Source organism: Lipotes vexillifer, unplaced genomic scaffold (genome assembly GCF_000442215.2).
Source record: "Lipotes vexillifer unplaced genomic scaffold, Lipotes_vexillifer_v1.1 scaffold1318, whole genome shotgun sequence".
Taxonomy (NCBI): domain Eukaryota; kingdom Metazoa; phylum Chordata; class Mammalia; order Artiodactyla; family Lipotidae; genus Lipotes; species Lipotes vexillifer.
The window spans coordinates 316,002-342,250 of record NW_006772582.1 but is presented as its reverse complement, the minus strand read 5'-3'; the positions used below and the strand labels follow the sequence as shown (position 1 = coordinate 342,250).

Sequence of the window (26,249 nt, the reverse complement as noted above, 5' to 3'; positions counted from 1 at the left end):
CCTGTGTCCCCTGCATCGGCAGGCGGACTCTCAACCACTGCGCCACCAGGGAAGCCCAAAAGAGGCCTTTTGAATGCCGAAAATTCCCCTATAAAATATGGGATTGAGAGCCTACATCTCATAGAAGCGGTTCAAAAACCAAGACAAGTAGCAGTCATTTACTGCCGCTGACACGAAAAGGGAATTTCTCAAATTACCCAAGGGAACAACAGGGCAGATCAGGAAGCAAAGAAAGCAGCCCAGATACCCACAACAGAAATGGCATTGATCCCATCCCTTGCCCCTTCTAACATTGTACCCAGATACTCAACTTCCGAAGAGACCTGGTCACGAGACCAAGGGGGAACTAAGGGAATAGATGGCTGGTGGCACATAGATCAAAAATTGCTCATACCTCTTTCTGACCAATAGAAAATTATTAAAGGCCCACATGATTCCTCTGTCTGGGGAGGGATGCCATGTCTGCTGTGGTTTTCCAGCTTTTTACAGGAAAGGGCTCCCAGGGACAATCAGAAGGGTTACTGGAGCCTGCGCCCTCTGTACCACCTATAATCCGGAGGCAGCCTCAAGCCGCACCCCCTCCCCCTCTTGTTAGCCCAGCCCAGTGACATGGGACTTACCCAGGAGAGGACTGGCAAATGGGTTTCAGTCAGGTGCCCTCTTTCCAAGGCTTCAAATACTTATTAGTATTTAAAGACACTTTCACTGGATGGGCAGAGGCCTTCCCCAGTAGGACGGAAAAGGCAACCAAAGTGGCTAGAACACTTCTATCAATAAAAGAAATCACTCCTAGGTTCAGGTTAGCCCGCCACCTCCAGAGTGACAGTGGACCCTCATTCAAAGCCAGGGTTACCCAACAGCTCTCACAGGCCTTAGGAATCAGATACCACCTGCATTCGTCCTGGTTCAGGTTAGCCCGCCACCTCCAGAGTGACAGTGGACCCTCATTCAAAGCCAGGGTTACCCAACAGCTCTCACAGGCCTTAGGAATCAGATACCACCTGCATTCGTCCTGGAGACCTTCATCCTCAGGGAAGGCAGAGCAGGCCAGTCATACCCTAAAGAAAACCGTGGGCAAACTGTCAGGAAACACCAGAACCGTGGTACCGCCTGCTGCCAATAGCTCTCCTAAGGGTCAGGGCAGCCCCTAAAACAGCTATTAAGTTGAGTCCCTTTGAAATGACACATGGAAGGCCACTCCTCACCCTGGACATGCTAACTGACCTAGAAACCAAGCCCATCTTAAATACATTATAAACCTGGGCCAGGTCCAAACGGCCATAAAAGAACATGGAAACAGAACCCAGCTCTCCCAGATAACAGCCCCAGTCACTCCATTGTAAATCTGGGGACTGGGTGCTTTTAAAGACCTGAAAGAATGAGTCCCTCGGCGCCCAGCTACTCCCAAAGTGGAAGGGTCCTTAACAAGTCCTGCTGAGCACCCCTACAGCAGTTAAGCTCCAGGGAGTCACGAGTTGGGTCTGTCTCTCCAGGATTAAACCTGCCTCCACTGATATGTTACAGGAACCCAAGGACATATATCCCAGCTATCCCTGTGAACCTACCCAAAACCCTCAAATACCCCTTCTAGAAGGTGATCTCTGAGCCAATGACAACTGCATTGATAAGTAAACTCTCTCTTTGACATTGATTCCTTTGGGTGACAGAAACAAGGTAAGTGATGGTAAGCTGGGACTCCATAATTGCTATTGGGCTTTCGTTTACTGTATGATTTCTTTTGATGTTTCTTTGCTACTTGCTATCTGGTTACTTCCGAAATTAAAACCCTGATTGATGCTATTATGAAGTTATCAATCACCCTAACTTTTCTCTCCCTCTTTTGGGGATCCACATCAGGGGAATGGGAATCCAACGCAGTAGTAAATCTCTCAAGGATTATAGCTCAGGGATAAAATCTACCCCAATGCTGGATCTGTCATCTCCATCCTCAGAGTGATGCCTATGGGTTAAAAACAAGCTAATCTTTACACCTAGCAGTGACGACCTTACCTTACTGAGGGTCCTTCTAACCCTACTCTTAAAGTTCGTATTCCGTCCGTAGCGCAGCTTCCATGCTTAGACCTTAACCCCTCGCGTCAATAGATCTGATGAGAACCACACACTTATTTTAAATTGCAATAAGACTAGCTTGTCTTGCTGCCACTGCCCCTATGCAACCAGCATGAAAACTTGCAGTGACACTCTGGGGAACCTTCAGAATCTGATCAATGCTTCTGTTACTCCACAGTTTAATTGTTCTCACCCGCCCTGACAAAGATACAGGTGGAAATTGCCCTCACCACAAATCCAATCAAAGACTAAAAAACAAGGACAAAGCCTAGATGGGATATGTACTTACTGGGCAGGAAAAACACCAATTGTCTGGAGTATAATGTAGGCCCCCCTCAACCCAAGGCCTATGGAGGGGTCCCCACCCCCATGCACCCTCATATAATGGTGGGCCTCCCTCCGCAAGCTGTAACGGGATCCCCTCTTGGGAAGGCTCTCTAGAGAGTTGGTTTAATTCTACAACAGTGCGTCAGACATGTGCCCCTTCTGGATATCTGTTCCTCTGTGGTCTAGACATAAACCCATTGCCTCATCAGAACAACCCCAATTCTTCTTTCCCTTTCCCGGGATTAGCTGTAGCCTTTCCTTGTGTAGACAGTGCTCTGTTTACGGGACAGTGTACTTTAGGCCAACTGAGTAATCAAAGGAACCTAGGTATTACCATCCATAATATCACCCACCCCTGGGGCAAAAGGGCAATTGGCCTCATTTTGTCAGGGATTGGAGCTGCTATTGGGTTGGTGTCCCCTTGGGAAGGCTTTGCTTACCATGAAGCAGAGCTCCGCACACTTTTGGATAACCTTGTCAGCTCTGAGTAGGTCCACAGGGAATGCACTTTCCAAACTTTCGTTGTCTGTTAGTTCCTCAGCTGATGTAGTGATGGATAACAGACTGGTCTTGGACTTTGTTCTGGCTGAACAGAGAGGGGTATTTGCACCTATTAATAAGACATGTTGTACCCACATCCACACCACTGAGCTAGTAGAAGAGGACATCAGGAAAATATATGACCGTATGCCAGATGGCTTCATTCCTTCGCACAGGGATACCCAAGCACTGACTCGATCTGGACTGCAATCAGAGGAGTGTTACCAAGTGTAACCTTGTTCTTACCCCTGTTTGGGCCTCTAGTTGCAATAGTCCTTTTACTGATCTTTGGCCCCTGCCTTTTTAATCTGCTTGTTAAGTTTGTTTCTTCCAGCTTGCAGCAATTCCATGTCAAGATGATGGTTATGCAGGGATTCTAGCCACTCCCTGAAACAGATCCTGCTGGGATAACAGCAGAAGCCTTTCTGGGGTCCCTTGACAAGGCCGGGTGAGAGTTCCACGGCACCAGTTAGGTAGGGCCCATGAGCCCAATGGCAGCCTGAAGAAGCTACAGAAGGACCTTCCCCCTTCATCCTCCCAATAAAGATTCCTTGGGGTCCATACCTCCCAGACGGGATTTGAGGTAGGCGATAGATGGGCCCCAGGCTGAGCAGCTGCAGCCAGTCTTCTGCTGTCACTTTAAGATGGCAGAAGGAACATTGGGCCCTGAGACCACAGTTTCCTCATTCTTGTGGGCAGGGGGATTTCTCAGCCCAACACGTGTAGAGAAGGTCCTCAGTTGTCCCCTAAGGAATTCCGGATAACACAACTCTAGGGGCCAAAGGAGGGAAGAGACACCAGCCCATAATATGTCCTGCCAACCTCCCAGAAACCTTTGAGCTGACCAGGAAGGAACCTGAGTCAGGCCAAATATGGGCACAAGCAAGATGATTGGCTAGGGAAAACCTGGAAGACTGCCCCATATACGCGATCTAAGCCACCCCTATTGGGTGCAGCTAACTCTGCGAGTTCACCCATGTGCTCTTCTGCATATACTTTGCTTCTCATAAATGCTGTATCTGCTTCACAATCTTGGTCTCTTTGCTGAATTCTTTCTTCAAAGAAGACAAGGAGCTAGGTCCTTTTACCAGCCATTTCACTGCTGTAATCAATAGGAATTTTTACTGTTTTGATTTTTCTGCTCTATAAGTTCAGATTTTTGTATTTTCTGCTTTTTTTAATGTAAAAAGTGATCCATATTGTTTGTATCAATTTGAACAATACAGATGCATGTAAACTGAAGAGTACGTAGATTTTTTTTCCAGTCCCATTCCTCAGTTATTATTACTGTTGGTATTTTTGCATTTAGTGTTTTAGGTGTCTGTTCTTTGTACTGTGCGAATATGTGTTCCCAGTTGTTGTTGTTATTGTTGTTAGGTTGCTATAGTATGTCAATCTTTTCAGCAATTTTCTCCTGTTATATAAAGTATTGCTGCTATTTTTCTATATATTATGTTTAATGTTTAGGATGTTACAATATTCACATTTTGGTGCACAATTTTTCCTTCTTTGAAAAATGTTTTTTTTTTGTTTTTTTTTTTTCTTGTGGTACGCGGGCCTCTCACTGTTGTGGCCTCTCCCATTGTGGAGCGCAGGCTCTGGACGCACAGGCTCAGTGGCCATGGCTCACGGGCCCAGCCGCTCAGCGGCATGTGGGATCTTCCCAGACCGGGGCATGAACCGGTGTCCCCTGCATAGGCAGGCGGACTCTCAACCACTGCGCCACCAGGGAAGCCCGAAAAATGTTTTTTTAATGAGATTCTTATACATTAAAAAGATAATTTGCATTTTATTTCAGTCTGTGGAGTTATCTACTATGAACATGGAAGTCCATTTGGTCACTCTCAAAAATTGCTTTGAGTAGATTATTCAGTAAGACTCGTAGAGTAAAATTACTGTCTAATTTTTCCTCTCTAAGTTTTCAGTGACTTTTACCATAGTCCTTCTTAAAGGTTTTATATACATTTAATTTTTAAATATTTACTTCACATTTTGTAGTATGAATGTATATGATCATGAACATTTAGATTATTTTTCACTATTATAGTTTTGTCGTGAATATTTGTGTATATGTATCTTTTGGCAGATGTGTGTGTTTGTAAAATAGATTCCTAAAATTGAAATTGTATCACAGGTTATGCACATTAAAAATTAAATAAAATAACTTTTCCTAAATCTAAATAATATATTCTTTTTATATTGGTTAAGTCAGGATAAATGAATGTATTTACGTAAATGAATATGTTGAGGAATTAAATAAAGGTTCTATGGAAATCATTATTTATACTTTTAATAAGTAAGCACAAGTTTCTAAAACAGGCTTTCTAACAGATGTTATTTTCTATAATGGTCATATAGTCTCAAGATACTAGTAAATACTTCCTTGAACTATAAAAATGATCTTTTACATTGCATGAAAGTTCTTGCTTTTTTAGTAAACAGGTATAGAAATTCAATTTTACGATCATAAGAGGGAATAAGAATAATATAAATTTTATTTTCTCCTATGTAAACATTACATTTCTTATATAAATGAAGACTAATTGTTAATCTGGTGTTTTGCAATTCCAAAGGACAGTAATTGCGTTTCCATTAGTTTACAGGATTTTAGCAAGGCTTCCGCTTCAATAAATAAACTTGTCTCTGGTTTTAATTTGAACAAAAAAGTGAAGCCAAAGGTGTTTGGGTTTAATATAATTTATTTCCACGTTTGAGTGTCTAAAATGTTTCAGGTATTTGTTAAATATGTCATTGTTTTTTATATGCTTTCTCCTTTTAGTTTTTTACTAAAAGGAAAATTAAAGTTTAAAAACTAAATTAAAATGAAATGAAATTAAAATTTTAAAAAGAAAGGGAAAATTAAATTAGGTAAAACTCAAACTGGTCTGAAGCCTATATGTATATGTTTGTCCTTTTGCTCTTCTTTTTCTTTAGTTCTGCTTGGGAATTTGAAGGTCCAGCTATCATCTACTGTCCTTCTAGAAGAATGACAGAACGAGTTACAGCTGAACTTAAGAAACTGAAGTTAGCCTGTGGAACATACCATGCAGGACTGAGTATTAACTTAAGGAAGCAAGTTCATCATAGGTTCATGAGAGATGAAATTCAGGTGTGAAGATTGAGCATCGTTACTGTCTGTTCCCCATAGTGGAAACAGATTATTTCTCTAATATTTATTTACAAGATCTTTATTGAATACCTTCTTCTTCTTTTCTTTCCAGGAGGGACAATCAACTGTTTTTTTTTTTTTTAGTTAAAAATGTTTTAAATTTTTTTAATTTAAATTTTATTTTATATTAGAGTATAGTTGATTTACAGTGTTGTTAATTTCATACTATATATAAAATAGGTAACTAATAAGAACCTACTGTGTAGCACAGGGAACTCTATTCAGTACTCTGTAATGACCTATATGGGAATAGAATCTAAAAAAGAGTGGATATACATATATGTATAACTGACTCACTTTGCTGTATGGCAGAAACTAACACAACATTGTAAATCAACTATACTCCAATAAAAAAATTAATTAAAACATTTCTTTAAAGTTGGAATTGAATTTCATAATTTAACTCTAATTGTGAAAAATATTCTAGAATAATCCCTAGATTTAAAAAATCGAAAAACAAGTATATAAAAACATTTCAGGTGTACAGCCAAGTGATTTATTCGTACATATACATTTGAATACCTTCTTTCTGATGAGCATAAAGCAGTCACTCTGATAGAATCAGTATATAATGTGGGAGATAGATATGTAAGAAAACTATTGCAGGCTAGTATAAATGGCATCCTGTACATAGAATAGTGTTTAGGTGCACAGAGGAGGGAATGCTGGCTGTTAAGTTAGGTTGTGTAATGGAGTTGGTTCACCCAGGAAGAAGCAATCTGAATAGAATCTGAACAAGTGAATAACAGTTTGTCAAGTATGCAAGGACAGGAGGTGATGAGGGAAAAGGAATAGGTTATAGAATTCCAGGAAGAAAGACTGGCATGTGCAAAGGCACTGTGATATGAGAGAGCGTACTGGGTTCAGGAAATTGTAAGTAGTTTGCAATGGTTGGCGAAGAAGGGAGTATGGAGTAGGAAGGGCACAAAGTATAGGTAAAAAGGCAGGGAGGAATGGTGGAGACTTGTAGGAAAAGAGTTGAATGGGTTGTTTGGCCAGGTTGTAGAGGGTCTTAAAACTTGCAAAGAGGCAAGCTGGGATTGGTGTAAAGTTTCTCTAGTTTTTCCAGACTACTTTAGCCGTAGAATTCTTTATTTAAATGAAATTTTATCTAATAGGTAAAACAGATTAAAGTAGAATCATTCTTGTTGAAGTTGATGTGACGGATGAAGGGGTCCAAGAGCTTCTCTATCTCCAAGTCAGTCCCTGGGGGTATTTTAGAATCCTCAGAGTTCTGCAGAACAGAATTTGGAAACCACTGTGACAGACTACTCTATATTTTTGAGCAAGATAATAGTATTATAGAAACATTAGACTGGGAGCACCAAGTAGGATTGATCTGAAGGAGAAAAACTGAAGAAAGGAAGGGTATTGATGAAGTTATTGTGAAGTGTTACAGCTGCGATTCATATAATGACTGGAATTCTGTTTCAGTGGGTGTGGTACAGATTATTTGGGAAGATTTAAATTCAAGGCATGTGAGCAGGTTTAAATCAACACCATCAACATCATTTCCACACCCTGTCGCTATAAGCCTGGACTAGTCATCTCAAATTGAGAAGAACTTAACTTCTGCTTTGCATTTTCTGTCAAATAGGTCATCAGTTTCCTCTGTATCTAGATCTCTGTCTATGCAGTTCACTGTGCATTGTCATGATGCAATGCATACCTGCCTGAAGGCATCTGTTCTGTTTCTTCCTCTTCTTTCCAAAGTTAGGAACAGCTATCACAACTGCCTGGAGTAGAGATTTTATCCAAATTCTTAAATGCTTACATGTTTATTCTATTATCTCTGGAGCTTGAAAAGTATCAGATAAAATTTATTAGCTGCTGCTTATTGAATCTTAACAATCGAGAGCCAATAATTGACCAGTTGTTTCTTCTGTCTTGGTGTATTACTAATTACTCATTTAGATAGAAACATCTCCCAAAGATATGAGGGAGACAAGATTTTTTTTCTTTCCTATTATTCATAATCAAATCTAACCACATTTGGATGTAGATTTGCATTTTGAGTTTGTGACCATTCATTCTTTTAATCCTGACTTTTAGTTTTATGTCCTTTTGTATTTTATTTGCCTTTTCAAGATGGCCTGAATTCCTTTCCTTTCTGGAATGAGGTTATGAATAAATTATTGGATAAAATACCTTCATTTACACCTGAGCGTCTGTAAGGATATTTTGAAAATCATGTCTGCAGAATAGGTTGATCTCATCCAAAAACAGTATCATATGATGAAAATTAGATCTTAAAAGTTCTCATCATACAAACACACATACACACAGACACAGATACATACACACACAGTAATCATGTGAGGTGATGGAGGTGTTAAGTAACCTTACTGAGGTAATCGATCATGTCGCAGTATATACATACATCAAATCATCATGTTATATATTTTAAACTTACATAATGTTATATTTCAGTTATATCTCAATAAAGCTGGAAAAAATTAAATAAGAAATAACATTTAAAAAAGAAAAATTGGAATTATTATATTGCTTATTTACTCTTAAATACAGCAAAACTGCCTAGTTTTATTCACTCAGAGCTTTTTCTTAATATTATTTCCATCCCTAGATTTATTTTTCTTTCATCTTTCTCATACTTCCCTTTATTTGTCCTCCCTCCCTCCCTTCCTCTTTTTTCTACTCTTGGTGCATCTTAACACATTTTTAAAACTGGCACTTTAATATTTATCAGTTATACACACACATAGTTTAACAAACCAAATCGTTCTCCAGTGCTTACAATGAAAAGCATCAGCCTCTCATTCCCCGCTTCTTTTTCCTACTCCCAGCTCTTTTAGCTTAGTCTTTTGGTGTTTGCCGCTGTATCTTACAATAATTTGCTTATACTGCTGCTACTTAGTTTATTTATTTATTTGCTTATGAGATTTAGGCATTATCTCTTGTTTCCCTACTATGAAAGATGAAGGTGTAGCTCTTTCACATCCCTTCCTGCCCTTCTCACCCCATCCAGAAGTTTCTACCCCCTTCACTTCCAATATTAATACCATAATTTTGGTTAGATCAGTATATATATTCAAATATTATATATTTATGTATTCTCTATAAATGCTTTTTATCTGTAAGGCATGTAGTATATTTACAGTTACTTGTACATATTTTGTATTCTTACTATTAATACTTTAAAAAAATTTGTGTAGTTTTTTTTGGTGCTTACCACTACTTTTTCCCTAAGATTTCCCCTAGTCATGTAAATCTGATCTTGGTATACTCATATTAGATATTCTACCAGTTTTATCCTTTTAAATATGCAGAGATAAATTCATGATTCATTCTGCCATCTTTAATGAGAAGCTTCCTTCTACCTTAGAATAATGCTAGAAAATATTAAGATGCTATGCAGTCTTGAAACTTCATAATATTATCCCAAAGGCTCATTTAATATAATAAATAGTTTACGAGCCTCTTTTGTGTCTTGTACTCATATGCATTTAGAGAAACCACTTTATTTGCTTCTTTTAATAGAGAGGGAACAAATCCTATTTTATGGTCACCATTCCTTAATCTGTAAATTGGGCAGATAATCTTTTAATCTATAAGCAATTGGTTGAAATTATATTAAATTCAGTTTCATGCCATGACTTTAGTTAATTAGTTAATGAACTAATTATTCTTACCAAAAGGTAAACATGTAAGGTTTTAGTTCTGCTAAATGATTGTCAAACTATGTTGTTATTTTATTCTCAGTGTGTAATAGCTACCATAGCTTTTGGAATGGGCATTAATAAAGCTGACATTCGCCAAGTCATTCATTATGGTGCTCCTAAGGAAATGGAATCATATTACCAGGAGATTGGTAGAGCTGGCCGTGATGGACTTCAAAGTTCTTGTCATGTACTTTGGGCTCCAGGAGACATTAACAGAAATAGGTAAAAACATTTATTGCTTTCACCCTTGGAGATTTCTTTCTTTCCACATAAGCTTCGAAAGTATTTGAGACAACATTCAAAATTTAAAGTAATATGTATAAGTGCATTTAAAACCAAAAGAAAACACAAGACGTCTAAGAAGAACTTTGTGGTGTGTTGCTACCCAGAGGAGATGACCTAATTTCTTCTATACCTCATTTAGTGTGAAGAGTTAACTAAAACAGCACTATACTGGGAGTGTAATGTAGATCTTATGGAACACTTTTTTTTTTCTTTTTTTCGCGGTACGTGGGCCTCTCACTGTTATGGCCTCTCCCGTTGCGGAGCACAGGCTCCGGACGCCCAGGCTCAGTGGCCATGGCTCACGGGCCCAGCCGCTCCGCGGCATATGGGATCTTCCCGGACCGGGGCACAAACCCGCGTCCCCTGCATCGGCAGGCGGACTCTCAACCACTGCGCCAGCAGGGAAGCCCTATGGAACACTCTTTAGTATTGTTCATCGATGAGCTGTTTTTCTCCTCAGGTTCTCTCAAGTTTTGATATGTCTTCAGCCATAGTTACTTTAGATACTATTTATTTTGTTTTTATTTTTTTCTTCTCATGCTGCCATGGTGCTTATTCTAAATGACTTCTACCAATCCCAGTTTGTCTCTAATTACCATTTTTGTTTCCTTTGTTAGTTCTAGGAGAGCATGCCAGCTCTCCTTGGCAGTGTGTGAATGATCATGTTGCCCTGTACTGACTGACTGCCGTGGAAAAAAATATTGTACTTAGTGTTTAGATACAGGAAAACCATTCCACTTAAATACTAAACAGGTATCTTGTTGGCACTTATGTTCTGTGAGATTGATATTGAAAGGAAAACTTCATCTTGCAAAGTTTTAGGGGCAGGTTTACCAACTTCTTTCTTCATCCATAAGAAAAAAAAATTGAAGGAAAAAAAACCTATATGTGGTAACTGATGGGCCTGCCGAGATGAGGTGTTTTCAAGATGCACCTCCAAATAGCTACATAAATTGAGCTCTTGGATGGACCTATTAATCCATCTTATTAAAATGATGAGAGTGGCTATCTAATACAGTTTTTGTTTTTATTTATTACTCAACAATTTTTTTTGGAGTACTCACTATGTTCCAAGCATTATGCTTTGTGCCGGGGATCCAATGGTAAATAAAAGCAGATATAGTACCTGTTTTTATAGAGTTTACTGTATAATGGGAATGGCAGGTCTTAATCACAGAATCATACAACCGTGGATACATAGGGTTCATTTTACTGCTCTTTTGTGTTTGAAAATTTGAATAACTAAACGTTTTTTTGAAAAGGATCATGTAAATTTGTATAAAATTAAATCTGTGTTAAGTGCTATGAAGGAAATTGCATCGAGTAGTGAGTATATTATGGGTGCGTGTTTACCAAGTTATAAAGGTTAGATAAGGCTTCCTTGAGGAAGTAATGGGTTAACTTGAGATATGAAAGAAGAATAGGGATTAATTAGGTAAGAATGTTTGCTATAAATTTTAAGCTTCTTTTAGGAGTAGTCACTAACTTTTGTTTCTTAACATACAGTCAATAAACCATCTTCTTAAACAGAACAATTATTATTTTCCTTTTGACACTGGTGTCTATGTGAAGCCTTTTATAAACTAATTTTAAATAATTGGGATAGAACACAGCTCTGCATGCTACAATTAAATTTGGGATTGCATCAAACATAAGTTGATTCCTACCAGTTCTGATTTTATTTGTGCATTGTGTTAAAGATGCTGAAGACTTAACAGCCCAAGTTTTATATTGTGGCTTGGCAGGTTCATCAATAGATATCGTTCCTGTGTATCTGAGTCTCAAAAGGTATTTTAAATGGTTATCTCATTAAGATTTAACAGGGAGTAACAGTGGTTAGTAATCAAGTAGTGGTGCCAGGAAATCCACTCTTGAATCTTTAGTACAGACAGGTTGTTCTTTGCATCCATATTAAAGGAAATAAAACTATAGGGTTAATCAGCATTTAAAAAAAATTTCAGCAAGGATTGAGTCCCAGATCTCTGCCATCCTTGTGACAAACCTCTTCTATTAGAAAAAACAAAGTTTTAGAATAAATGGAATAGCTGGTTTTCAAATGAAAAGATCACTGTAATTCACAAAATTTTTAGTCTGTCTTATGCTAGAATCCTATGACTGAGAGAAGAAACTTGTCCAATCATCAGTGTAAATATGCAATTTTATATTTTTTATTGGCAAAGTCTCAATGTCTGCACCTGCCATTATTTAAAACAGTCAAACCCAATAGTTACTGTAATCTTTGTTTAAAGGGAATAATTTGCAAATTAATCTCAGTTTAACAAATCTTCCACTGGCTCCACCTGATTTCTATTTATGGTATTGTTTTTAGAATATTTCTTCTTTTTCAGCTTGTTTTTATTCTGTGGAATATTATACTTTAACTATTTTGATGGTCCTAAAAGAAGAATAAATATCCATTTGATTTGTTGTTAGAGACTTGTTACTTTATTTTCTTCAATTTGTTACTGAAACTGATGAGATTAGTTAAATGTAGATCATGGGAACCAAACATAAGGGAAGATCTAGCTCTCAGAGTGTGGGCATTGTTTCCTTTGTTCTTTCTATCTGAGGAGAAAGAGGTGAGCTAAACAAACAAAACAGAGCAAAAAAGGGAACTAATATTTAGCCCATGAGCTAGGAATAATGAGGTTAGATGGTTGACCTAGGAACTAGAGTCAATCGTTGGAAGAGACTTTTTAGGGAAATTACATGGAAAGGCATGGTGGTTGGTGGTGTCAAATGATAAGAATGTTTTTGAATAAGAGATCATTTGTGTGTCCAGACTTTCCAGAACTCACTTAACTGGATTCCCTGTTGGTGTCATCCTTGAGAATTGTACAGAGGTATTTTTATCAGTTAGAAGGCTGTATAGTCAAAACATGAGTGATGAAGATCAGTATTATCACTTAGATCTTGTGGATAAATTATTTTCTTTTGAAATATTTGAAACCTATTCAACTCAGATTTTTCTTTATTCTCGGAAAGACATGCAAAGACTGTTTGGAAGATTGTCATCATCTGATATACGATAGTCATGGAATTTCTTCACAGGAGAGTAGAATTAACAGAGTCAGGATGAGGTATAGCAGCATTAACTTAAAAAAAAAACCATGTCTTTAGTGTTATTTAAAAAGTTTATATAAATTCAGTATTATGGGGGAAAAATGGTTAGAATTCTTTGAGGAAGGAACTTAATTCTGATATTTTATTGGTGTCCTGTAATACCCCATAATACAAAGAGGTTTTTAGAGGGCTGAGAAGTTCTCTGAAGAGCTAAAGTGATGAAGGTTTATATTTAGATCGAGTCTTTTTCAGTATTCCTTATATAGATTAGATGCCTTTAGTTTCTCATATAAAATAACTTAAAAGAATAACCTTTTACTGGGAAAAGGTAAAAATTCACGTATCGTAGAAAGATTGCCCAAAAAGCAAGTAGCATATAAGTCAAAATGAAGAACTTTAGGGTTTTAACAGTTTTTCATAGGCAGCTAAAAAATTGATGCTTGGACATGGGTAGAATTCTTTCAAAAGTAATTTTCATAGAAATCAGAAAAATGCTTGCCTCTTATGGGGGCATTGACTGGGAAGGGACGCAATAACTTGCTGAGATGATAGAAATGTTCTTTATCTTGTTAGCACTGTGGATGTTATAGACTATGAAAAATAAACAGGAATAAATAAATGAAATAAAACGGCTAATACAATTTTAATAGTACTGTGGTATTTTTAATTGACAGGCACCTCCTTAGTGAAATATGCAATGAAAAGTTTCGATTATACAAATTAAAGATGATGGCAAAGATGGAAAAATATCTTCATTCCAGAAGGTGTAGGCGACAGTAAGTATTATTTACTTTATATCAGTTAATAACAAGGATTTATAGATAATACTCTTAAGGAAAAAGTTTTGCAAAGTAATTAGAAGTATTTAAAAGATATTTGGTGGTGTTAACATATGTGCTGAATTTTAAAGGCAACTTGCTTTGGGCCTCAGTAAACTGAAGCCAAATAATTAGGTCTCAGCTGAATCAGTTAATGTTGATTTCACCTCATTATTGTCAACAATGAATTTAACATATATGTTTTTGTTCTTTTATTTAATTTAAAATTTTCTCTTGGGTAGACTCATCTTGTCTCATTTTGAAGACAAACAGCTACGAAAGGCCTCCGTGGGAATTATGGGAACTGAAAATTGCTGTGATAATTGCAGGTCCAGGTAACGTTTTCTTCTTCTAGATGGACATTCTAAAAGTCTTTGTTTCTCTTCCTTTGCAAATAATTTTTAATTGAATTTTTGTTGAGTGATATGTATTGCAGTTTTTTAAAAACAAAATTATGAATTTATTTATTAAAAAAGAGGACAAAGCAAACAGTATTACAATCTTTTACTTTTAAAAATAGATAAACCAATTAATGGTAGACCTAAATCTAAACATATCAATAGTTATATTAAATGTAAATGATCTAAAAAAACCATTTAGGGCTTCCCTGGTGGTGCAGTGGTTGAGGACCCTGCCGACGCAGGGGACACAGGTTCGTGCCCCGGTCCGGGAAGATCCCACATGCCGCGGAGCGGCTGGACCAGTGAGCCATGGCTGCTGAGCCTGTGCGTCTGGACGGGTTCGTGCCCCGGTCTGGGAAGATCCCACATGCCGCGGAGCGGCTGGACCAGTGAGCCATGGCTGCTGAGCCTGTGCGTCTGGAGCCTGTGCTCCGCAACGGGAGAGGCCACAACAGTGAGAGGCCCGTGTACCGCAAAAAAGAAAAATACCATTTAAAGGCAAAAATTGTTAGAATTGGATTAAAAATATGACCCAACCAAATGCTGTCCACAAGAAATCCACTATAGGTATAATTATATAGGTAGATTAAAAATAAAAAGATACAAACTGTATACCATGAAAACATTAATCAAAAGAAAGCTGGAGTTGTTACTTTTAATGTCAGATAATGGAGACTTTGGAGGAAGAATATTAGCAGGGATAAAGAAGGACATTACATGATGATAAAAGAGTCAGTTTACCAATGTATCAGTCAGGGTTCTCCAGAACAATACATGCACATATGTGTACACACACACACGCGCACACACACACACACACACACACACACACAGAGAGAGAGATAATGAGAGAGGGAGAGAGAGGTTAATTTTAAGGTATTGGCTCATGCAGTTGTAGGGGTTGGCAAGCCTGAAATATGTAGGCAGCCTAGCAGGCTGGAAAGTTGGGCAGGATTTCTACATTACAGTTTTGAGTCACAATTCCTTGTTCTCCAGCCAACCTCAGTCTTTGCTTTTTAAGGCCTTCATCTGATTGGATGAGACCTACTCACATTATCAAGGGTCAGCTCCTTTACCTAAAGTCAACTGATTGTAAATGTTAATCCCATCTACAAAATACCTTTATTGCAACATCTAGGTTAGTGTTTGACCAAATGACTGGGTACCATAGCCTAGCCAAGCTGACACACAAAGATAACCATTATATCCAAGAACACCTAATCCTAAATGTGTATATACTTTAAAAAGAGCTGACAGAATTGAAAGGAGAAATAGAGAAATCCGTAAGTAGAGTTGGTGACTCCAGCATCTCTCAGTAATTAATAGAGCTGGTAGACAGAAAATCAGTAAGAAAATAGAAGAAGTGGAACAGGACTGTCAGCAGACTGCCTAATTGACTTTCATAGAACATTCCACCTGACTTTCAAACATTCCAACAGCAGATACACGTTCTTTTCAGGTGCAGATGGAATGTTCATGAAAATATACTGTATTCTGGATCATAAAACAAACCTTAACACATTTAAAAGATTTGTATTTATACAGAATACATTTTCTAACTAAAATGGAATGAAACTAGAAATCAACAGCAGAAAGATAACAGGAAAGTCTCCAAACACTTGGAAATTAAGTAACACACTACTAAATAATCCATTAGTCAAAGAGGAAGTCTCAAGGTAAATCAGAAAATACTTTGAACTGAGTGAAATGAAAATACAAAATGTATGGGGTACAGCTAAAGTGATACTGACAGGGAAGATTAGAGCATTAAATACACAGTAGAAGAAGGGTTTCAAATTAGTAATTAAGCTTCCACCTTAAACTAGCAAATAGGGGTAAAGAAAACTAAAAGGAAGCAGAAGGAAGGAAAGAATAAAGATAAGAGCATAAATCAATAGAAAACAAAAACAATTAGAGAAAACCAGTGAACTCAAAAGCTCATTCTTTGAAAAGGTCAATAAAACTGATAGAAAGTTCGAAAAAGAAAATAAAAAAAGAAGAGGAGGTGCAGATTACCAATATCCGGACTGAGGGAGGGAATTTCACTCTAGCCACAACAGACATTAAAAGGATAATGAGGAAATACTATGAATAACTCAGTGCACATACATTCAGTAATTTAGGTGAAATGGACCAATTCCTTGAAAACCTCAGACTAATAAAACTCACACACACAAAAAAAAAACAACAAAAAACCCCTCACTCACAATGAAGTACATAACCTGAATAATCCTACCACTGTTGAAGAAATTGGGTCCTTGTTAAAAACTTCCGAAAATAAAATTCCCTAGCCCAGATGATTTCAGTGGCAAATTCTACCCCCCAAAAAGAAGAAATAATGCCAGTTCTACTATTTATGTGATATTCTCTCAAACATAAAACTGCACTGTAGAGATGAAGAAAAGATTAGTGGTTGCCAGAGATTAGAGGGATGGGGTCAAGGTTATGATTACAAAGGAATAGCACAAGGGAGTATTTTGCAGTAATGGATTTTTTGCATGTTCTGATTGTGGTGATGGTTAGAAGAATCTATGAATGTGTTTAAATTTGTAGACCTTAACACACACACACAGACATACAATCAATTTAACTGTATATTAATTGAAAAAATAAAATACAAATGGTGTATGTAGTTGAGCTAACCATATACTAGGTGTGGTAGCTGTATTACTGTTAGACAAAAGGAGTTTTATTAGGGATGGAGATGGTCTCTGTGCAGTGATAAATGGCTCCTCCACCAAGAGGACAGAATTGTTCTATGCTCCTTAAAAAAAACCCTACAACTATGTAAAGCACAGACTGACAGAAAAGCTGGAAGAAATCAACAATTCCACCATCAAAGTAGGAGAGGTTGATATAATTTTTAGTTATTGGTAGGTTAAGCAATCAAAAAATTAGGAAGCAATAGAAAATCTGGTCAGTATGGTAACAAGTCTGATTTATTGGACATGCAGTATGTAGAAGCCTTTACCAAGCAATTAGAGTAATGTGTCTCAAACATTTTTACTTCGTGACCCACATAGTTAATGGCTAATTGAGTCTAGGTTCTGTTCAGAACCCTAAGGTCTCAAGGGATTAACCTTCAGCACACCTATAATCCATTTGTAGCACACGGGCTGGGAAGCACTGAATTAGAGACTACACTTCTCAAACATAGATGGCATATTTATAAAAATGAACTATAGGGACTTCCCTCGTGGCGCAGTGGTTAAGAATCCTCCTGCCAGTGCAGGGGACATGGGTTCGAGCCCTGGTCCGGGAAGATCCCACATGCCACAGAGCAACTAAGCCCGTGCGCCACAACTATTGAGCCTGTGCTCAAGACCCCGTGAGCTACCACTACTGAGCCCGTGAGCCACATCTACTGAAGCCCGTGCGCCTAGAGCCCGTGCTCCATAACAAGAGAAGCCACCACAATGAGAAGCCTGCGCACCGCAACGAAGAGTAGCCCCTGCTCGCCACAACTAGAGAAAGCCCGTGCACAGCAATGAAGACCCAACACAGCCAAAAATAAATAAAATTTTTAAAATGTACTATATATTAAAGCAGTGGGTGGCAAACTATGACCTATGGACCAAATCCACTCACTGCCTGTTTTTGTAAATAAAGTTTTTTTGTAATACAGCCATGCCCTTTTGTTTATATATTATATATGGCTGTTTTTGCAGAATTGAGCTAAGTAGTTGTGACACAGAGATTGTCTGGCCCACAAAGCCTAAGCTATTTACTGTCTGGCCCTTTATAGGAAGAGTTTTCTGACCTCTGTACTAGACTGTAACCTGTCTCAAGTTTTCAGTGTATTGGTTTCAAACACACCACATTTTCTGACCAGAATGCAACAGAATTAGAAGTAAACAAGAGAATAAAAAGGGAAATTCTCATTCATTTGGAAATTTAAAATAATGCTGTAAAGTAACTCGTCAATCAAGGAAAAAAACTGGAAATTAAAACATTTTTAGAACTTAGTGATAATTACAGCAATATACATTAAAACTTGTATGCTGCAGCATAGGTGATACTTAGTGGGAATTTGATAGCTTTAAATACTCGTATTAGAAAAGAAAATTAATAAACTAAGTATCCTATTAAAGAAGTTAAAATAGAGAATAAAACTAAACATAGCCTTTTTTTCCCCTAAAAATATACCTAGAATACTGACTATATTCTTATTGCTATTTCAAAGATATTTATTATAAAGAAAGCAACTGAATTAGGTAGTTGAACTATATTAGTTGATTTTCTCTGAGTCCTTTTGTTCTCAACATGCCATAAAGAATTCTCATTTGTATTAATGAGAATTAATACAAATGAGAATTTCATTAATTTGTGTTAATGATAATTTATACCTGAAGGATGGCTTAGGAATTTAACTTCTAAATGGACTTACATGAAAAGCTTATAATCTTTGGTCATATTTTAAAGTATGACTTTAACAACTTCTTGCATAGGAGATGTGTTTTTTCAGTTCAGAAGTTTTGCGGCAGGGGTGGGGGTGGGCACTAAACCTTTTCTTCCATCAAAACCTAACACAAAAGTCCAGTATTTATACAGTCGATCAAGTGGAGCTGTTTGAGCTGTAATCCTGCGTTCTGCTTGCTTGAACCTGTTTCTCTCTATGGCCCAAGGTACCTCCTGTGAAACTTGGATCCTAGGGCACTAGCGTCAAGAACCATTAATATAACATACCTGTGATGCTATATTATAGTTTATATTTCATGTTTTACATACTTTACATGCTCTCAGCTGTATTGAACTTTATTTTTAGCTTCTGAAGCAGTTGGCACATTTGAGATTTTTTTTACTGGGCTAACTGTTACACTAAATCTTTTTATTTCTAAAGGTACATGCCTTGGCTAAGCTTTCTTTACATATTGTTTTTATTTAGATTGGATCGCTGCTTTTCCATTGATGACTCAGATGATATGTCACAGGACTTTGGTCCACAAGCATTCCAGCTCTTATCTGCCGTGACCATCTTAGGCGAAAAGTTTGGAATTGGGGTTCCAATTTTATTTCTCCGAGGATCTGTAAGTATGTCTGTGAGGCACCTTCAGAGTTCTTCTTTTACTCCTATTACACTTTTCTTCAGAGGTTTGCTGTTTTACAATTATAGCTTTGGCTTTAGTTATCAGAACTCAGAGAGTCATATTAAGTTCCATTTAAGCACTGCATTCATTACCTTTGACAAAACCTCTGTGTATCATTAAGACAATGCTTCCAGGCTGTCTGTTTCAGTTTATTACATTGCAGTTGGATGAATCCCTAGACTGGTCTTTTATAGGATAATTAAGAAAAGTTTACTTTCATTGTGTCAAGGGACATGTAGAACAAATTTGTATCTTTTGGTGCCCTGTGAAGTAGTAAATTTTTTGAGCAAAATTTAAATTTCAGTGATTATTTGTAAATGTCTAAGTTCAATAATAATATTTGGTAAGTATATATTTTCTTTCCTTCTATTTTATTTCTAATCAGAAGTATTTAAAATTCTAAGAAAGTTTTTTTTCTTCACCAATGAATAGTTAATTCTGCTACTTTTTTTTTTTTTTGAGTAATTAGTGTGCCAGCATTATGCTAACAATTGCAGGTACAAATGTGAGTAGGTCGTGACCCTTATAGCCAAAGAACTTTTTTCTATAGTTCTTTTGTTTATATGATTTTATTCCTGATTTAGAAGTCTGTAAAATTAAGTATTATATATTGACGTTAGTTGAATAAACCAAAAATGGGAGATAGAATCCTTTGCAACTACGTATATTTATTAAAAATATACTAAAAGTGGAGATTAAAATTCTCACTTTGTAGAATTTTGTTTTTAAGTTTTGTTTTCTTTCTTTCTTTATCTATTTTACTTATTTATTTTTGGCTGTGTTGGGTCTTTGTTGCTGTGTGTGGGCTTTTCTCTAGTTGCGGTGAGCGGGGGCTACTCTTTGTTGCGGTGCACGGGCTTCTCATTGCGGTGGCTTCTCTTGTTGCAGAGCATGGGCTTCAGGTGCCCTGGCTTCAGTAGTTGTGGCTCGCGGGCTCTAGATACAGGCTCAGCAGTTGTGGCTCAGAGGCTTAGTTGCTCCACAGCAACTAATGTGGGATCCTCCCGGACCAGGACTTGGTCCCGTGTCCCCTGCATTGGCAGGCGGATTCTTAACCACTGCGCCACCAAGGAAGCCCTGTATGTAGAATTTTAAAAATAATTTAGGTCAGCATTCATTTCTTAAATTCTCAAATACTTTGTGTAAATATTTACTTTCTGAGTTTTTGTTTTGTTTCGAAAGGGACTTATTAAGTTAGCCAGTTGTGAAATACTTTTAATGAAATGCTAAAAATATGTTAACTTCAGGTACTGATGTTTTTAGATTATGGAGTTTAAAATTTTGTTCTTAAATCTCAAGTTTGGTTAGAAATTTAATGGTAGAAGTGTTGCCTAAGGAACTTGATTTAGCTGATATGAGTGCTGCTATATTTTTTTTAAAAGAATTAAAGTTGCAAGGGATAGATTTAATGTAATTGAGATCTATGAAAATTTCTTGTCTCTGTCATCTTTAAAACCTGTGTATCCCAGCTGAATGTATAATTTATAAAAATTATCCTTGTTTTAATTGGTGTAATCCAGCAGTATCCAGTATCAATAGATAAGTGGAAGTGGGCTCCTAGACAAACTTGAACTGGTCACAAGACGGATCAGATTTCACCTATTATTTGAAAACCAAGTCAGACCGCTTATACCAACAGTCTCTTCTGGGAGTCTGCAAATTAAGAAGTTTATTCTTTGTGAAATTTTATATTACCCTTGCTAGATAAAGGTGTAAAACTTTTTAAAAAAGTACCACTTACCGAAAATTTGTAGACATTAACTACAGTGAAAATAAGGCAAGTTTTTCCCCCCAATTTCAGTGATCTTGGTATCTACTGGGATATCATTTTTTAAATTATAATTGTATTTCCTTTGAGAATTACTGAATCGTCTACATTAACTAATTTAGGAAAAATTAATATCTTTACAGATAATTTTCATTTGTAAGATGATTAAGTATCTTAAACTTGAAACTCTTGGAGTTTATTTAAAGAGATAATATTTGTACATATGAAACAAATATTTCAGCAGCACATGATTCTCCTCTCTTACATAGGATGTTTAAAAATAGTATAAAAAAAGAGTATAGGGCTTCCCTGGTGGCGCAGTGGTTGAGAGTCCACCTGCCGATGCAGGGGACACGGGTCCGTGCCCCGGTCTGGGAACATCCCACATGCTGCGGAGCCTGCGCATCCGGAGCCTGTGCTCCGCAACGGGAGAGGCCACAACAGTGAGAGGCCCGCGTAAGCAAAAAAAAAAAATAGTATAAATGATTATTCAGGTGTTTGTGAATGGAGTTTAAAATTTTGTTTTTAAAGCATAAGTTTTGTTGGAAATTAAATAGTAGAAATATTGCCTAAGGAACTTTGTTTTAAGGGTCTAAATAGCTCACCACATAAAAATATTTTTTTATTTTTTTGCGGTACGTGGGCCTCTCACTGTTGTGGCCTCTCCCGTTGCGGAGCACAGGCTCCGGACGCACAGGCTCAGCGGCCATGGCTCATGGGCCCAGCTGCTCCACGGCATGTGGGATCTTCCTGGACCGGGGCACGAACTTGTGTCCCCTGCATTGGCAGGCCAACTCTCAACCACTGTGCCACCAGGGAAGCCCCACATAAAAATCTTTAAACATCTTTGTGAATTAAGTATTAAGATACGCAGTTATCTTAATTTTACAGATTAGAAAACAGACACAGTCATTAATTTGCATAATCAGGAGATTAAGTGAAACCTCTTTCCTGATCATGTTATCAAAGTGCTAAACCTTATCATGGCTCCAGAATTAGAGAACACTTTTAATAAAAGATGCTTTGACTATAGGCAGCCGTTGGGAGACTATTGTTAGTTTTAATTACCCTTTATAATTTTCAAACTTTCTAACAGGAGAGGGTTATCCGTTTAATTTTTCAGGCAAGCTATTTCATCAGGTTGAAATATATTCCTAGAGATAATTATTGTAACTTTATATTTTGGCTTTATTGTTCACATAGAATAACAGTCCCAGAAATGCCCTTTTTAAGCCCTGAAGCGGCAGCTGTGAAATTCCTTGGCCTGTAGGAACTGGGAAAGAGGCAAAAGAAAAAAAAAAATTAGTTAAAATATAGACAGAAACTATGGACTTATTTTGTACTTTAAGAACACAGGAATCTAAAACTTTTTAAGAGTTTATAACTACTTTTTTCTGCTAGTTATTAAACTTTTTTTTTTTTTTTTTTTTTTGGCCACGCTGCATGGCATGCGGGATCTTAGTTCCCCAACCAGGGATCAAACCCGTGCCCCCTGCAGTGGAAGCATGGACTCCTGACCACTGGACCGCCAGGGAATTTCCAAAACATCTATTTTTGTGTGAGCTACTGTACTCTGTTTTGTGGGGAATTCAAAGTGGAATTAGATGAGACATCATCTAGTATGGAAGGTGTTACTTGAGAATAAATAAGTATATTGCAGCATAAAAAGAGATCGGGGACATATGAATAGATATAAAGTATTATTTAAGTTCTGAAGAGAGAGTGCTTGTTAATGGCTGTGAAACTAGAGAAGTCTTTGTTATGGTATCACTGGCACTTTCTGTTCTGTGGATGATGAGAGTAGATTTGGGCATTGAGAGCCAACCCAAGGGAAGAAGGTGGAGAGGAGTGTGGCATTCCCAGCTGAAAGAACTACCACAACAAGCAATCGTGATTTTTAAAGAAGTTAATTTAGAGAAGTGGCAAGTTTGTTTGTTTTCTCTATCAGATAATGGTGCGAAGATTTGGCTTTTATTAGAAAGTGATCCTTTGGGACTTGTGCTCTGGCCAGTCGGCTCCCTTTATTCTAACACACATCGATCTGTTCATAGGTTTCCAAACTCCCTGATGCATCCGTTTGGTACCCTAATTTTTCCAGCCTGCTTTTTAAAGGAGAAGAATGGGTTGATAATTTCCATTTTTGAGACTTTGTCCCATAGAAGTAGAGACTCTTAGAGCAAAAAGATTATTTAACTCTACCACCTTATTATACAGCGGTTAATACTAAGTCCCAGAAAGTTAAATGACCTGTGTCATGTCAGGTCATTACTTTGTGCCAGAAGCAGGACAAGCGACAGCTTTCCTAACTAATGTTCTAGTGCTGTGTCTGTTTTATTATGCTGTTCACATGCAATTTTAAATTTGTGTTTTTAGGTTGAATGATCTAGAGATACTAGAATGAAGATTTATGATTGGTAAGGGCTATGTGCATGTATAATTGTGCACTCATTAAAATCAGTGCCCAAATCCCTATATCCGCTATGGCAGCTTTCTCATCCTTAGCAGTTTTACTTCGTCAGTGGGTTAACCTGGAAAATTAAGTTAACTAGAACATATAAGTAATTAATGGAAGATGCCTTGCTCAGAGTAAGAAATTGTTAGACATTTGTGGGTTTTTTTTTTTTTTAGACATTTGTTGTTGAAAATCCTTATTCTGTTTTTTCAGAAATGTTACTTGGTTAAATTTGGATTTCTCGTTGAAAAGGGAATATCTTTAAAACAAAATGATCTGTGTCGAAGAGCAGAAGTATTTCGTTTTGTGTATGGTGATTGCCATGGAAACATGACAGTGTAAATTTATTCACACAGTACACAGTATTCACAATGATTATTGATCATGAGGGGAAGGGACAGTTACCCCTACCGATTAGAAGAACATCTCATTTCTTCATATCAGCAAATGTGTTCATTCACTTCAGGTTGTTTTCTGCTTACGAAAGGGAAGGCTAGAGGAATAATTTTTAGTGTCCAGATTGCTAATAAGTACTAGTTAGGCAACTTAATATCTTTGGTGTTATTAGTTTGTAAGCAATAGATTCTCCTACTATAAAGGTAAGCCCCCAGCAGGTGTAGAATGCCATTACAAATGTTCTGGGAAAACTGACTCAATACTGAGTCAGGGCTTTTGCTTTTATGTTAAGGAAGGCAGGCTAAGTTAAAGGATCAGCTGTTAACTCGTAAAAAATAAAGTTAATATTATTGAGCCAGGCTCTGTCCTGTCCTGGTTACTCAATCTTCATAACATCCCCAAGAGATAGGAAGTATTATTATACTTGTATAGCAGCTGAGGAAATAGAAACACAGGTAAGTTAAGTAACTGACTTGCCCAAAATCCAAAAGCTAGTAAGTACTGGAGCTGTGAATTGAACCCAGGTGGTCTAGCTGCACTAACTACAATCAGTATATATGTATATGTGTGTATATTGGTGTCTGTGTGTCTGTGTGTATATATATCCCTGGTGTAGTGGTCTGGAGGACTGTGTCCTAGTCTTACCTCTATGACCTTAGGCTACCACTTAACATCTTTGAGCCTCTGATTGTTTGTATCTGAGTAAAAATGACTAGATAGATCAGTGAGCTCCAGTGTTCCTTCCAGATCTGAAATTCTGTGATGCTTGATTTTAAACATTCTACACAAATCAAACCAAAGTCAGTTAGTATAGGTAGTAGAGGTTGTTGTGGAAAAAGGTGCCACGTTGTACGTGGGTGTTTCTGTTTCTCTGAATCTTGTTCTAGTACAATTTTTGTAAATATAATCACCATGATACTAAACCTTTATTACTTAGCTATTTTAATACAAAACTCAATTTCAATTTTTATTTTTAGAATGCATGTTACAGACCCTGTTAACTAAACCTATAAGAAGCCTGTGTTTTAAAAAAGCTCAGTGTATCTAGGCACTGATGTGTCTCTGATGGGAACTTTCCTAATCTAATCTAATTTCAGCCTAGATTTCTTTATGTGAGGGATCAGTCTTTTTAGGTTATTTCACTTGTATTCACATTTTTAACATTCCAAAATGATAAACTTGTAACCGTAACGTTTTCATCAGTTGAACAAAACCAATACATTTGTAATATAGTGAGGCTTATAGTGCTTGAGTTATGTCTGCTGGAACTCATTCTGTATATGCTTTTCATTTTGATCCCTGGATTTGAATATGCACTGATTGTTAAACCATCATTAGAGTATAGATGAAATATAAAAATGTTGAGTGACAGGATGTGCCTATTTCTCAAATTTTAGATTGCATTTCATATTGAAAATTTTAGACTACAGGAACTTCTTGACATACTAAAGGAGTGAATGTTTTTGAAACATGAATATAACCTAAAATACAGTATTTGTTATGAAGCTCATGATCAGTCTAGCGAATTTAAACAGAAAGGTATTTATTACTGGGTGTTAAGTGGCTTAGAGTATTGTTGATAAGATTATACTGCAAAATAACCTGCCATGGAAGCAGTTGCCTCTTCTGTGGTTAAGAAGTTATCTGTCAGTGCCTGACCCCAGACTGTGCTGAAAAGGGAGCTGTAACAATCAGGAAGGTTCTACTTCTGCTTGATCTGGGAGCTGCCTTCTATAATCTGTATCAACAAAATGAATGTCTCCTGTTACTTAGGAAGCTAGAAGCTGTATGCTAGGTTCTTTGCTAACACTTTCTCATAAAAAGCAAACCCCTCCACAGTCATGCATACCTGCAAATATAGCAAAGTAGACCCCTTTGCCTCACTTCCTGCGTGTAGATGTCATGCAAAAATACCTTTGTTTAGTGGAACTCAAATCACATCCAGAAGTCTAGTTGAAAGAAAGTTTGAGAAATAGTGTTTGTAACTTCCCAGATTCTGTGGTACAAGTCACAGTGGAGGAAGGGCAGAATGACCCTCGAATTACAATCTGCTGTATTCACCGCAAATACATTAGATAGAAGCAATTCTCCAGAGAGCCCTATGTTCATATAGTACCATACACATTTAAAAGTAGTATTTAGATGTGTAGGATGGATGAAGGAGGTAATCAGGGACTTCCCTGGTGACACAGT

The 26,249-nt window shown here is 37.3% G+C and overlaps 1 protein-coding gene across 1 annotated transcript in view; it reads left to right on the top strand.

The window, feature by feature from the left end:
* Window positions 1–26,249, top strand: part of WRN (WRN RecQ like helicase) — a 96,877-nt gene that overhangs the window by 45,223 nt on the left and 25,405 nt on the right. Inside the window, 5 exon segments of the mRNA XM_007447613.1 lie at window positions 5,872–6,046; window positions 9,827–10,008; window positions 13,809–13,910; window positions 14,195–14,287; window positions 19,239–19,380. Of these exon segments, the coding sequence (XP_007447675.1) occupies window positions 5,872–6,046; window positions 9,827–10,008; window positions 13,809–13,910; window positions 14,195–14,287; window positions 19,239–19,380 (694 nt within the window).